This window comes from Pistacia vera, unplaced genomic scaffold (genome assembly GCF_008641045.1).
Source record: "Pistacia vera cultivar Batoury unplaced genomic scaffold, PisVer_v2 Contig505, whole genome shotgun sequence".
Taxonomy (NCBI): domain Eukaryota; kingdom Viridiplantae; phylum Streptophyta; class Magnoliopsida; order Sapindales; family Anacardiaceae; genus Pistacia; species Pistacia vera.
The window spans coordinates 534420-547535 of record NW_022196341.1 but is presented as its reverse complement, the minus strand read 5'-3'; the positions used below and the strand labels follow the sequence as shown (position 1 = coordinate 547535).

The window sequence follows — 13116 nt, the reverse complement described above, 5'->3', positions numbered from 1 at the left end:
GAGCAAGAGGAGGAGATGACTCCAAATGTTGCTGCAGAGACTGAAAATTTAGAGTCTATAGAATCTGACCATGAAGATAAACTGATAGTGTGGCTGATGAGGGTTTTGTGGATGATTTGAGGATGATTCTGATGATGAAGTTGTGGTGCCATCAACTTTGAGGAGATCTACAAGAGTTAGAAAGGCACCAGTTCGTTTCTCTCTAAGTGCATTGAGTGGGATTACATGCTTTGAATGTGATTGGTGATGAACTAGGAATGTAAATGAAGCAAGAGCCATGGAAGATGCAAATCTATGGGAGGTTGCGATGAATGATGAGATGCAGTCACTGGACAAGAATAATACATGGATCCTATGTAAATTGCCTAAAGATAGAAAGGCAATTGGTTGCAAGTGGGTGTTCAAAAGAAAGGTGCAGGCAGATGGGACAATTGCAAAGTACAAGGCGAGACTCGTTGCAAAGGGATTCTCGCAGATTGAGGGTGTTGATTATGGTGAGATTTCTCTCCTGTGGCCAAGTTAACATCAACAGGTATGTTCTATCTATTGCTGCTGCGTTTGATCTTGAAATGAACAACTTGATGTAAAGACGGCATTCTACATGGAGATTAGAGGAGGAAATTTACATGAGGCAACCTGAGGGGTTTGTATGTAAAGGGAAGGAAGACTTGGTGTGTAGGTTGAAGAAGTCTCTGTATGGGCTTAAACAATCACCAAGGATGTGGTACCAAAAGTTCGACCCTATGTTCTTAGCATGGTTTTAGCCGCAGCAACGGGGATCACTGTGTGTATGTAAAAAGGTTAGAAAATGTTTTGTTATTTAACCTTTATGTAGATGATATGTTGCTGATAGGGAATAGCAAGGAGTTGATAAATTCTGGTGAAGGGTTTGTTGGCTGCACAATTTGACATGAAGGATCTTGGGGCTGCAAATTTTATTTTGGGTATGCAAATTAATAGAGATCGTCAGAGTTGTAAATGTGGTTAGGGCAGAGAAAGTACATCGAGGAGGTGGTGAAGAAATTTACATGGTAGACTGCAAAACCTGTGAAACTCCTATGACTTTGGAGTGAAATTGTCTACGATCAGTGTCCTAAGTCTGAGGAGATGCTGAAGAAATACACATGTGCCATATGCGAGTGTTGTAGGTAGTTTGATGTATGCCATGGTGTGCACGCGACCCGATATTGCACAAGCAGTGGGAGTTTTGAGTCGCTTTATGTCAAATCCTGGTAAGGAGCATTGGATGTGTGTAAAGAGGGTTCTAGATATCTTCGTGGGACCTCGGATTATCATTATGTTATGGAGGCATGGCGACTGGGGTGAGCTGATGTGATAGGTTTTGTGGATTCTGATTGGGGAGGTGATCTCGATAGTAGGCGTTCCACAAGTGGGTATCTATTCTCTTTATTTGGTGCTGCTGTTTGTTGGATGAGTAAAAGGCAAAGTACTGTGGCTTTGTCATCGACTGAGGCAGAATACATGGCATTGACACATGCTGGAAGGAAGCTATGTGGCTTCGAAGATTGAGTTTAGAGCTTGGTTTCAAGCTTGATGCTGTGAAGATTGGATGTGACAATCAAGGGACTATTTATTTAGCCAAGAACTGCTTTTCATTCCGCGATCAAAAACATTGAATACCAATACCATTCACAGGCAAACGGTGGAGGAAAAATTGGTGTTGTTAGAGAAGGTTGATACACTTGTTAATGCTGCAGATTTTCTTACCAAGGCTATGAGCTTAGCAAAGTTTACATGGTGTGTTAATGAGGTAGGCCTTCATTGTGTGAAGTATTCGCCAAGTGGGAGAATGTTGGAGTTGTCGACTACTTCAGCATTAATGGGCTTTTCCATGTATAACCGCTGTAGGATTCCTTTTAAGTTATTAATTCCTTTTTGGGTTGGGCTTAGGAATAGGAATTCTTGTAAAACTAGGTTTAATCCCTTAAACCTAGTATATAAACATTCTTTTCTCTTGTTATGTGTGTGAGAACAATTCATTCATTGTAAACGAGAGAGGTGAGGCATATTGCAATAATATTGACTCAGCTGGACGTAGCCTACATTGGGTGAACCAGGGTAAATCGCGCGTATTACATTCTTTGTTTACTGTTTGTTTTGTTTAACTATTATTATTTTGTTCCTGTTGCTTCTCTATTTCGTTCAATCACCACCCTCTTCAAGTTCGACATCTTCTTTCTATTTGATAATGGTTAAAGATTATTGGGAGCTAACTTTTTATATAAACACAAGTACTACTACTGCCTATTTATATTGTTGTATTGTTTGCCAATCTACGTTAAATAAATCAAAACTTTCAATTCACCGACGAAATGTACGTGAGGTTGTTATTGAATATTTCAGTTCCCGAGTCCTATGTATGCTAAACATAGGTATCTTCATTTCTTTACCTTGAATTTTTGTTATGAGGTTTGTTGTTGTGATGCCTGCATGAAATTATTAAAAATTATTACAAATTAAAGAAAACTTGATTAAAAATTTAATTTCCTCATATCCATCTACCTTAATTTCTGAAAGAAAGAATGTCCCCTTGGCAACAGAGTCCCACATTTGCTTTCTAAAGAGTAGAAGTTTTAGCAGTGTTATAAGGAGAATGAATTTATTTATGCTGGGGAAGTATTTGAAACAAGTTAATTAAACATTACAAATTTTATGTCATTATACAAGATCAATTTCCATCCATTTCCTCATCTGAAGAAACGAAGGGCTTTGGAGGAATCTCCAAGCTCTTGAAGTCACCTTCTAGCATTTGTAATACCATTGACATGGAAGGCCTCTCCGCCGGGTTCCACTGGATGCACCAGAGTCCCACAATTGCAAGCTGCTTGGCAATTTTCTCATCTCCATCTACCTCAATTTCTAAAGCAACCTCGTTTCCTTGGCTCATTTTATTATATATCCACTCAGGGAAGTAAATTTGGCTTTGATTTTCAATAGAATGATCAATATTCTTTCGGCATCCAACCATCTCTAATAACACCATTCTGTAGCTAAAAACATCAGACTTATAAGAAACCTCTCAAAAGTTCCTAGAGAAGAGCTCTGGGGCAATATAACCAGCAGTTCCTCGAGTAGCTGTCATTGATACTACACTTTGTTCCTTTGAGCATAGTTTGGCCAGCCCAAAATCTGAAATCTTTGCCTGAAAATTATGGTCAAGTAATATCTTGTGAGGCTTGATGTCGAAGTGAAGGATCCTTTGGTTGCATCCTTGGTGCAAGTACTCTACTCCCCAAGCAACACCAATTGCAATCTCTCGCAACTTTTCCCAACTCAATTGACATTGACTTGAATTGTTTATACTTGAGAATATGAACTTCTCAAGTGATCCATTAGGCATGAACTCGTAAATAAGAGCACGCCGAACCCCTTCTAAATAAAATCCCAAAAGACGAACAGTGTTAAAATGGTGAATCCTACCTATAGTAGCAACTTCATTGATAAATTCTTCATTTACTGTTGAATGTTCCAACATCTTAACAGCAACTGGAATTCCATTGGCGAGTTCTCCTTTGAAGACACTTCCATAACCTCCTTGGCCTAGCCTGTGCTTAAATTTTCCTGTTATTTTCTTTAGGTCACTGTAAGTATATCTGGTCAGGGTGAGGGTCTTATAGTCTTCGAGGAACTTCTCTATTTTCAGTTGAGTTTCTTTTTCCTTTTCAGATCTCCTGGATCTGTAAATAAGAAGTATTACCAACGCAAAGAAGACAATGCCTCCAACACTTGTGGCTGTAGACACTGCAATTTTAACTAGACGACCATGACCATGATAATCTGCATGACCAAAGAAAAATTCTTAACTTGGTTGAGCAATAAGATCAATTAGATACATCCCAAATTTCAAACCAAAATATGGAAAATATGGAGGGGGCTTGAAGCAAGCAGGATTCACATCCTTAATGTACAGCTAGAAGATGAATAGAAAAGAGAATTTTCTCATAAATTTCTTCGGGAGTCTAATGTACAATCAAGAGCCCCGGAATTCTCTTTACTAACAACAAATATTTATCCTGATTAATCAGCTACAGAAAAGACTTTAAAACTTATTAGTAAGCTACCTACAAATACAATCAAGAGTGCCGGAAAACATACTGCAAATAATCAAAAGCAGAGAGACATATTACTAAACGAAAATATCATATCATGTATAAATTTGGAAAGAATTAAGTAATTTCACTTTACTTTCAGAAAGCTAAATGGTGACTTACGTTGGTTTATGACACAGATCGTTGAATTGCTTATAGTGTTGAAGCCACAATAGTTCCCTGATTTTTCGCAGTCGTAGCATCCATCAAGAGCTTCCCATTCTATAACTATCTTTTTAGTTTGATTATTTTGATACCAAAACTCAAATGAAATGTTAACAGTTTTATACAAACTGCAAACTGGGGGCCTCGAGTCGACTGACCGGTCATATGTCATGCCATAAACATTGTCTGTGAGGGAGAACAATTCCACAAAGCGTACATCTGATTGTAGTAACTATAAAGGAGGGAGAATTTGGAGTCTGTGAGGTCAAGAGAGAGAAGACTCTGTATTCGGCATGTGGTGTCATTCATATCCGTAATGGTTATACTTCTGTCCAGATAAGAAATGTCTTCCACATAGTAACCGCTGTAAAAAGGAAGATGCAACATTGTCTTGTTACTTGAGCATGACACTTCAAACCCTTCAAGGCCGCAAGACATTGGTTGAGTTTTGAGCCAAAAGGGAAATCTGATTTGTGGCCCGTTTTCGCTGCAATTTGTTGGCTGACAGAATTCATATATATTTTCATCACTGCTTACAACTGAAGTGTTTTGGGCTATTGAGTAAGGCAAGAGAAGGAAGAAGATAATAAACGGCACAAGAGACATGAAGGGAAACAGAATAAGTAGTGTGCTTGGCTGGCCTGTCTTGGTTTAATAAAAAGGGTTAAATAAAAGAAGTCTCCTTTGAGTTTTGTGACAAACGCCATTTTAAAAATATGGTTTAGACCCCCAGCTACAAGATAGTAGCAGTCTCATTTGGAATGGCAAAGACCACCAGCTGGTGCGGGGTCCGGGAAGCCAAAGTTGACCTTAGCTTCTATTATTGGTAGCTTCTATTATTTATATTTCCATATTTTTATAATAAAAAGTATTAGATCTCACCTCGTCTTCCTCCTTTTTCTTATGCCCACCATTTCTGTTATAATTAGGTCTCACCTCTCATTGCCCGCAATGAGGTAAGCTCTAACCTCAGTGACAGCGATGAGGACAATAATGGATCATGTTAGAATACAGTATTTGTTATCAAAGACTATGGATAGTCAACAAAAACATTTTGATCATTTCAAAGCTCATAAGCAATTGCTTTTCACATAATTACAATTATTGAGTATCGTTGAATATATATTCACTTCTATACGATTACATTTGGCAAAAAGAAACTTATTATGAATCAGTACTGTTGTATGAATACTCTTCCATTGATTTAGATAATAGCCACCCGGTTGAATAGTCTGATTGAATCATTCTTATAGAGACATCCTCTGAAGAAGAAAAGAGAGGCTTAGCAGGCAATTGCAAGTTGTCAATGCTCCCTTCTAACATTTCAATAACTTTTGTAATTGAGGGACGATCTGAAGGCTTCACTTGTATGCACCATAAACCAATCAGACAAAGTTTTTTTGCAATCACGACTTCATGCTCTTGGAGCTCTAAATCTCCTCCAGTATCTATTTGGTCATATACCCATGAGGGGAAGTATGCTTTGCCTGAGCCAGCTGCCTTCATATCAGAATTTCTTCTACCTCCAACCATTTCCAACAGTAGCATTCCAAAGCTATAAACATCTGACTTGCTAGAAACTGTTCCAAAATTCCTTGAAATCAATTCAGGAGCTATGTATCCTATTGTTCCTCTTGTAGCACTAACAGTCACAAAATCATTTTCCTTTGGATAAAATTTTGCAAGTCCAAAATCAGAGACTTTTGGGATGAAATTTTGGTCCAGCAAGATGTTGTGTGGCTTAATGTCAAAATGAAGAATGCACACATCATGTCCCTTATGCAGATACTCAATCCCACGAGCAGTTGCAAGAGCAATTTCATATAGTTTGTCCCAACTAAATGATAGAGATCTGCCTGCCTTGGAAAATATATGTTTATCAAGAGATCCATTTGGCATATACTCGTACACAAGAGCATGTTTAGATCCTTCTGAACAGAATCCAACTAAATGTACCACATTGATATGGTGAATTCTACCAATTGTAGAGACTTCATTGATGAATTCTTCTGTACTAAACTTGGAATTTTCTAGAACTTTAACGGCAATTAAAGAACCACTATGAAGTATTCCTTTGTAAATTGATCCAAAGCCACCTTGGCCTAGTTTTTCTTTAAAATTGTTTGTCACGGCCATGAGCTCTGGGTAAGTGTACCTTTTTGGCCTCCAGGATTGCTGATTGTGCAGAAATTTCTCAACAGTATCAACCTTCTTCCTTCTTGTTCTATATTTGAAGATGAGGTACACAACTAAAACTATTTGAGCAACAATAAATCTACAAATAAGAACCACTGGAACCACCACTGAAAACCCAACAGCAAAGTAAAGAGAGTTAACTGAGGCATTTAATCATAGTCAGTGCAATACAAACAGGAATTGATTACAGCCTAGGAATTATACCGAGCAGAAGCTGTTGAACATTGACACTTGGCTGGAAATGCAACAGTTTAGTTAATGTTTTTGAATGTGTGTTGGCGGCAAAATTGAAAGGCAATCTGCCAGGGGTCCATTTGATGTGCTACAAAGTTCTGCTTATTTTGTAATGCTTGATATGTACTCCCAGATTATAAGGGATGTGCTGCATAGTTGTTGTTTAGTTGGTATTAAGTCAGTAACTTTAGATTAAATCAGGTTATTATAAGTCTGCATGTTTGGTGTAACAGTGTAACGTCAGCTTTATTAGTTGAAGTGTAAACTCATTTTGTATATAACAAAACAGCAAGAAAAACTTTTCTTTGCCACCGATCAAGCTCTCTTTCTTTTCTTTGTTATCTCTGGTGCAAAACAATAACATGGTATTAGAGCTTCATTGATTCAAACCAAAAAAAAAAATCTAAACATTTATTCTCCAAACAACTCATCCAGCTTTCCGGGAAACTGCCTTGCATCAGACCTGTTTTCTTTTGAACAAATGACCACTCCAACAGCTTCCCTTCTACCTCCTGTGTTCAACGGTGAACACTATCATATATGGTCCGTTAAAATGAAAGCTTACCTGAGGGGCCAAGGACTCTAGCAGTATGTAGAGGAAGAGAGAAAACCCCCTCAGCTGGGACCAAATCCCACTCTCAACCAAATTCGAATGCATGAAGAGGAAGCATCAAAGGCTCCAAGAGCCTTGTCCCACATCCACTCAGCTGTCACAGACCTTGTTTTCACAAGGATTATGGCATGTTAAACAGCCAAGGAATCATGGGACAAGTTGAGGGAAGAGTTCTTGGGAAGTGACACTGCAAGAAATATGCAGGTTTTGAATTTGAGAAGGGAGTTCGAAACCTTAAGGATGCAAGAGGTGGAGAAGGTAAAAGAATATGTTGATAGGTTAATGAACATTGTCAACAAGATCAGATTACTTGGGGTGGAAATGTTGGACAGCAGAATAGTGGAGAAGGTAGTGGTAAGCTTGCCAGAAAGGTTTGAAGCCAAGATTTCATCCTTGGGGGACTCAAAGGACCTGACTCAGATCACATTGACTAAGCTGGTCCATGCTCTATAGGCGCAAGAGCAAAGAAAGCTCCTAAGGCTATAGGATGCAAATGAAGGGGCAATGCTGGCAACCTATAAGGGCAAACAGTACAAGGGAATTACAGGAAGTTTACTGGAGAAAAGAGAGGAAAAGAAAGGGCTAATAACTAGTGGCGCAAAACTAGTGGGATGAAGAGTTTTCTAGCCTGTTCTCGTTGCAAAAGGAAGGGACATGCAGAGCACAAATGCTGGTTCAAACCTGGTATACAGTGTAGGGCCTACAAACAGTTTGGCCATGTTGAAAGAGTGTGCAAAAACAAGGGAGAGCAGTCCCAACAGCAAGCTCAACAGCTGATGAACAACAGCCAGCGCAGGAGACAGAACAGCCGTTTATGGCCTTATCAAATCTGGTCCAAACTTGTGATGATACATGGCTGATTAACAATGGGTGCACACGTCATATGACACCAGATTTGAGCCGCTTTGTAAATAAGATCACTCTCATCGGTCAAAGATCAAAGTTGAGAATGGAGATTGTGTGGAAGCAAGAGGCAAGGGAGATGTTGCAATTCAAACTCAAAGAGGTACAAAACTAATCTCAAATGTACTTTATGCACCTAACATAAGTCAAAGCCTTTTGAGTGTGGGACAAATGTTAGAAAAGGATTAATTATGCATTGCATTTTCAAAAACAATCCTACATTATTCAAGACAGTGAAGGAAATGAGATTATGAGGGTGAAAATGATAGGGAAAAGCTTTCCAATTATGTGGAGAGTCACACCACACAAAGCTTGTAATACTAGAGAGGATGAAACTGAAATGTGGCACAAGAGATTAGGCCATGTACACTATAGAAATTTGAGTGAAATGCAATCTAAAAATCTAGTTCAAAATCTGCCTATTGTTGAGCAACCGAGTAGTGTATGCAAAGTGTGTCAGTTAGGTAAGATGAGTAGGAAACCCTTTCCAGTGAATCAAGCTTGGAGAGCCTCTGAAGAACTCCAGCTTGTTCACTCGGATGTATATGGCCCCATGCAAACCTTATCACTCAATGGGAGCAGGTACTTTGTATTGTTCATAGATGATTGGCCTAGGATGGGATGGATTTACTTCCTAAGGCAGAAAAATGAGGTGGCTGGAATATTTAGAAAATTCAAACTAGGAGTAGAAAACTTGACAGAAAAATCCATCAAAACCTTGAGAAGTGATAATGGCACTGAATACACTTCTCAAGAGTTTGAAAAAATCTGCACAGAAGCTGGAATAAGGCATGAATTCAGCAGCCCATACACTCCATAATAGAATGGAGTTTGTGAGAGGAGAAACAGGATAGTCATGGAAATGGCAAAGTGCTTAATGGCTGAGAAACATCTTCCCAAAACATTTTGGGCAGAAGCAGCAAACACAAGTGTCTACCTGCTCAACAGAATTCCCACCAAAGCCTTGAAAAATCAAACCCATTTTGAAGCTTGGACTGGAGTCAGACCAACAGTAGATGAACTGAAGATTTTTGGAAGCAAGAGGACTAAGCTGGAGGATAAGGCTGTGACTGGAATATTTATTGGCTACAGCAGCGAATCCAAAGCCTATAGGATTTATATTCCTGACTCAAGGGAAGTGGTGGTGTCTAGGGATGTTAAGGTTGATGAGAAAGGAGTTTGGAACTGGGAAAAAGGCAGAGCTGATGTAAATACTTAACCCCAACTGAATGAGGTACAAACTAATCAAATTGAAGAAGATTCGGGAGAGGAATAAGAAGAAGAAGTGGCTGTCAGGGAACCAGACACTAGCTAATGTGTATGACAGGTACAACTTAGCTCAAATAGAACCTACAAGTTATTTAGAGGCTGCACAATCAGAATCCTGGAGGAGTGCCATAAAGGAAGAGCTTGCCATGATTGAGAAAAACCAAACCTGGAAGCTAGTGGATAGACCAGAAATCAAGAAAGTCATTAAGGTGAAATGGATTTTCAGAAAAAAAACTGAATTTGGATGGGTCAATTATGAGGCATAAGGCCAGGCTTGTAGTCAAGGGATTTGCTCAGCAGTTTGGAGTGGATTTCCTGGAAAATTTTGCTCCTGTTGCCTGGCATGACACCATCAGGTTACTACTTGTAGTGGCTGCTCAATTCTCCTGGAAAGTGTACCAAATGGATGTAAAACCTGCCTTCTTGAATGGCTGGTTAAATGAAGAAATATACATTGAACAACCTGAAGGGTATGTGATCCAAAGAGAAGAGGGAAAGGTTTATTCGCTGAAGAAGGCCTTGTATGGCCTAAAACAGGCACCAAGGGCCTGGTATAGCAGGATTAATGACCACCTGCTGAACTTGGACTTTGTTAGGAGTCCAAACGAATACACTCTTTACATTGGAGAAGCTGAAGATGACTTGATGATTATTTCTCTGTATGTGGATGATCTTCTAGTTATTGGAAGCAATCAAACTCAAGTGGATGGATTCAAGAAATCCATGCAAAGTGCGTTTGAAATGACTGACTTGGGTGGACTGTCTTACTTTCTTGGAATGGAGATTGATCAACATGTGGATGGGATTTTTGTAAACCAAAAAAGGTATGCAACTGAAGTTTTAAAAAAATTCTGCATGGAAAACTGTAAACCAATGAATTTGCCTTTGGTTCCAAACTTGAAGCTGTCAAAGGATGAGGATGGTGAGAAGGTTGATGAAGGATTGCTATATTTGATAGCAACTAGACCAGATTTGATGTATGCAACCAGTTTGCTATCCAGGTTCATGAGTGAACCAACTGAAACACACTTCAAGACAGCAAAAAAGGTGCTGAGGTATGTAAAAGGAAGCACCGACTATGGCGTGTGGTTCAAGAGATCAGAAGACTTCAATTTAGTTGGTTATTCGGACAGCGATTAGGCTGGTTCGACAGATGATATGAGGAGCACTTCAGGATTTGCATTTTTCCTGAATCATGGTGATATCTGCTGGCTTTCTAGGAAGCAGGAAACTGTGGCTCAATCCACAGCTGAAGCAGAGTATATATTTGCTTCAGCTGTGAATCAAGCCATTTGGTTGAGAAAATTCCTTGATGATTTGAAGCTGAAACAGAACAAAGCTACTGCCATCATGTGTGACAATCAATTCACAATAGCTATGGCTAAGAATCCTGTGCAACATGAACGTAAAAAGCACATAAAAATAAAGTTCGATGCAGTGAGAGAGGTTGAGCAAAATGGTGAAGTGAAACTGGCGCATTGTAGGAGTGAATCACAAGTGGCTGACATCATGACCAAAGCTGTCTCCAAAGCCAAGTTTGAAGAATTCAGATTCAGACTTGGTGTTTCTAGCCAACCATCAAGGAGGAGTGTTGAACATTGACACTTGGCTGGAAATGCAATAGTTTAGTTAATGTTTTTGAATATGTGTTGGTGGCAAAACTAAAAGGCAATCTATTGGGGGTCCATTGGATATGTTGCAAAGTTCTGCTTATTTTGTAACCGTTGAACGTTGATGCATGGCTGGAAATGCAGCAGTTTAGTTAAAGTTTTTGTATGTATGATGGTGGCAAAATCTGAACTAAAGTCTGCCAGGGGTTTATTTGATATGTTGTAGTTTTAGCTCATTTTGTAAAAGTGTGATATACATTCCAGATTGTAAGGGATGTTCTGATGCAGTAGTTGTTAGTTGATATAAGTTTGTGGCTTTAGATTAATTTAAATTATTATATGTCTGCAAAGTAGGTGCAAGTCAGTGTAAAACTTTGCTGTAATAGAAACATATTTTGGTAATGCAGATAATCATCCTTCTTCATTCAGTTGAGTAATTTTTCTTTTCTTAGCTAAACTCCAGTCCAAAACAACAACATGGTATCAGAGCTTCGTTGATCCCAACCAAAAACTGAACATTTCTTCTCCAAGACAACTCATCCAGCTCTCCGGGAAACTGCATTGCATCAGACCTGGTTTCTCTTGAACAAATGACTACTCCAACAGCTTCCTTTCTACCTCCTGTGTTCAATGGTGAACACTACCATATTTGGTCAGTCAAAATGAAGGCTTACTTGAAGGGCCAAGGACTCTGGCAGTATGTAGAGGAAGAGAGACAACCCCTTCAGCTGGGACCAAATCCCACTCTCAACCAAATTAGAATGCATGAAGAGGATCTCATATCCACTCAACTGTCACAGACCTTGTTTTCGCAAGGATTATGGCATGCGAAACAGCCAAGGAATCATGGGACAAGTTGAGGGAAGAGTTCATTGGAAGTGATACTACAAGAAATATGCAGGTTTTGAATTTGAGAAGGGAGTTCAAAACCTTAAGGATGCAAGAGGCTGAGAAAGTAAAAGAATATGTTGATAGGTTGATGAACATTGTCAACAAGATCAGATTACTTAGGGTGGAAATGTTGGACAGCAGAATAGTGGAGAAGGTAGTGGTAAGCTTGCCGGAAAGGTTTGAAGCCAAGATCTCATCCTTGGAGGACTCAAAGGACCTGACTCAGATCACATTGATTGAGCTAGTCCATGCTCTGCAGGCGCAAGAGCAAAGAAGGCTCCTAAGGCTTGAGGATGCAAATGAAGGGGCAATGTTAGCAACCTATAAAGGTAAGAATGGACAAGGGAACTGCAGGAAGTTTGTTGGAGAAAAAAGAGGAAAAGAAAGGGCTAATAACCAGTGGAACAAAACAGGTGGGATGAAGAGTTTTCCGGCCTATTCTCATTGCAAAAGAAAGGGACATGCAGAGTACAAATGCTGGTTCAGACCAGGTATAAAGTGTAGGGCCTGCAAGCAGTTTGGCCATGTTGAAAGAGTGTGCAAAAACAAGGGAGAGCAGTCCCAACAGCAATCTCAAATAGTTGATGAACAACAGCCAGTGCAGGAGACAGAACAGCTGTTTGTGGCCTCATCAAATCTGGTCCAAACCTGTGATGATACATGGCTAATTGACAGTGGGTGCACACATCATATGACACTAGACTTGAGCTATTTTATGACAGGCTATTCGCAAGTGTACGAAATCGTGCAAGTAATAAAGCTCGAGTAAACGAGTGTCGAATCCCAAGGGAACTACCTACCAAGTACCAAACTAGTATATTCTATTGCTATTTGATAAAACAGAATTTTAAGAAAAGCTTTAATGATAAAGTAACAAACTAAAAACTAAATAAATGCAGAATTTGTAAACGCTTTGATGTAAAGATCAATATGACTAAACCTAGGGCATAGATTTCGCACCAATTTAATCCTATGCATTGACATATGTTGTTAACCTAATCAAGCGTATTCTAAAAGCCAAATCCCCTATGATTCCACTAACTCTCTCTCGAGCAATTAGCAAATTAACCCTTAAGCAACAACCCAAGATATCTCTAAGTTGGATTTAGGAGCTAAGAGATCATTA

The 13116-nt window shown here is 39.3% G+C and overlaps 3 protein-coding genes across 3 annotated transcripts; 1 reads left to right on the top strand and 2 right to left on the bottom strand.

Moving 5' to 3' along the window:
• Positions 1-2689: 2689 nt before the first annotated feature.
• On the bottom strand, positions 2690-4712 carry LOC116105802 (rust resistance kinase Lr10-like). The gene is given in 2 exon segments (XM_031392211.1): positions 2690-3798; positions 4475-4712. Coding segments are annotated over 2 exon segments (1347 nt in total).
• Positions 4713-5438: 726 nt separating this feature from the next.
• LOC116105801 (rust resistance kinase Lr10-like) lies at positions 5439-6620 on the bottom strand (the record flags this gene model as incomplete). Its single annotated transcript, XM_031392210.1, has 1 exon — positions 5439-6620. A coding segment is annotated over one exon (1182 nt), but the record flags the coding sequence as incomplete, so codon positions are not given.
• A 5299-nt stretch (positions 6621-11919) lies between these two features.
• On the top strand, positions 11920-12912 carry LOC116105800. Its single transcript, XM_031392209.1, has 2 exons — positions 11920-12664; positions 12890-12912. The coding sequence occupies exons 1-2, from the start codon at positions 11920-11922 to the stop codon at positions 12910-12912; spliced, it is 768 nt and encodes a 255-aa protein (XP_031248069.1).
• Positions 12913-13116: the final 204 nt, after the last annotated feature.

Excerpts from the sequence above, each read along its gene's own strand:
- LOC116105800 (XM_031392209.1), top strand. The coding sequence starts at position 11,920 with ATGGCATGCGAAACAGCCAAGGAATCATGGGACAAGTTGAGGGAAGAG. Across the intron at positions 12,665-12,889 it reads TGATACATGGCTAATTGACA|AATTTGTAAACGCTTTGATG; the intron begins GTGGGTGCACAC and ends AAATAAATGCAG.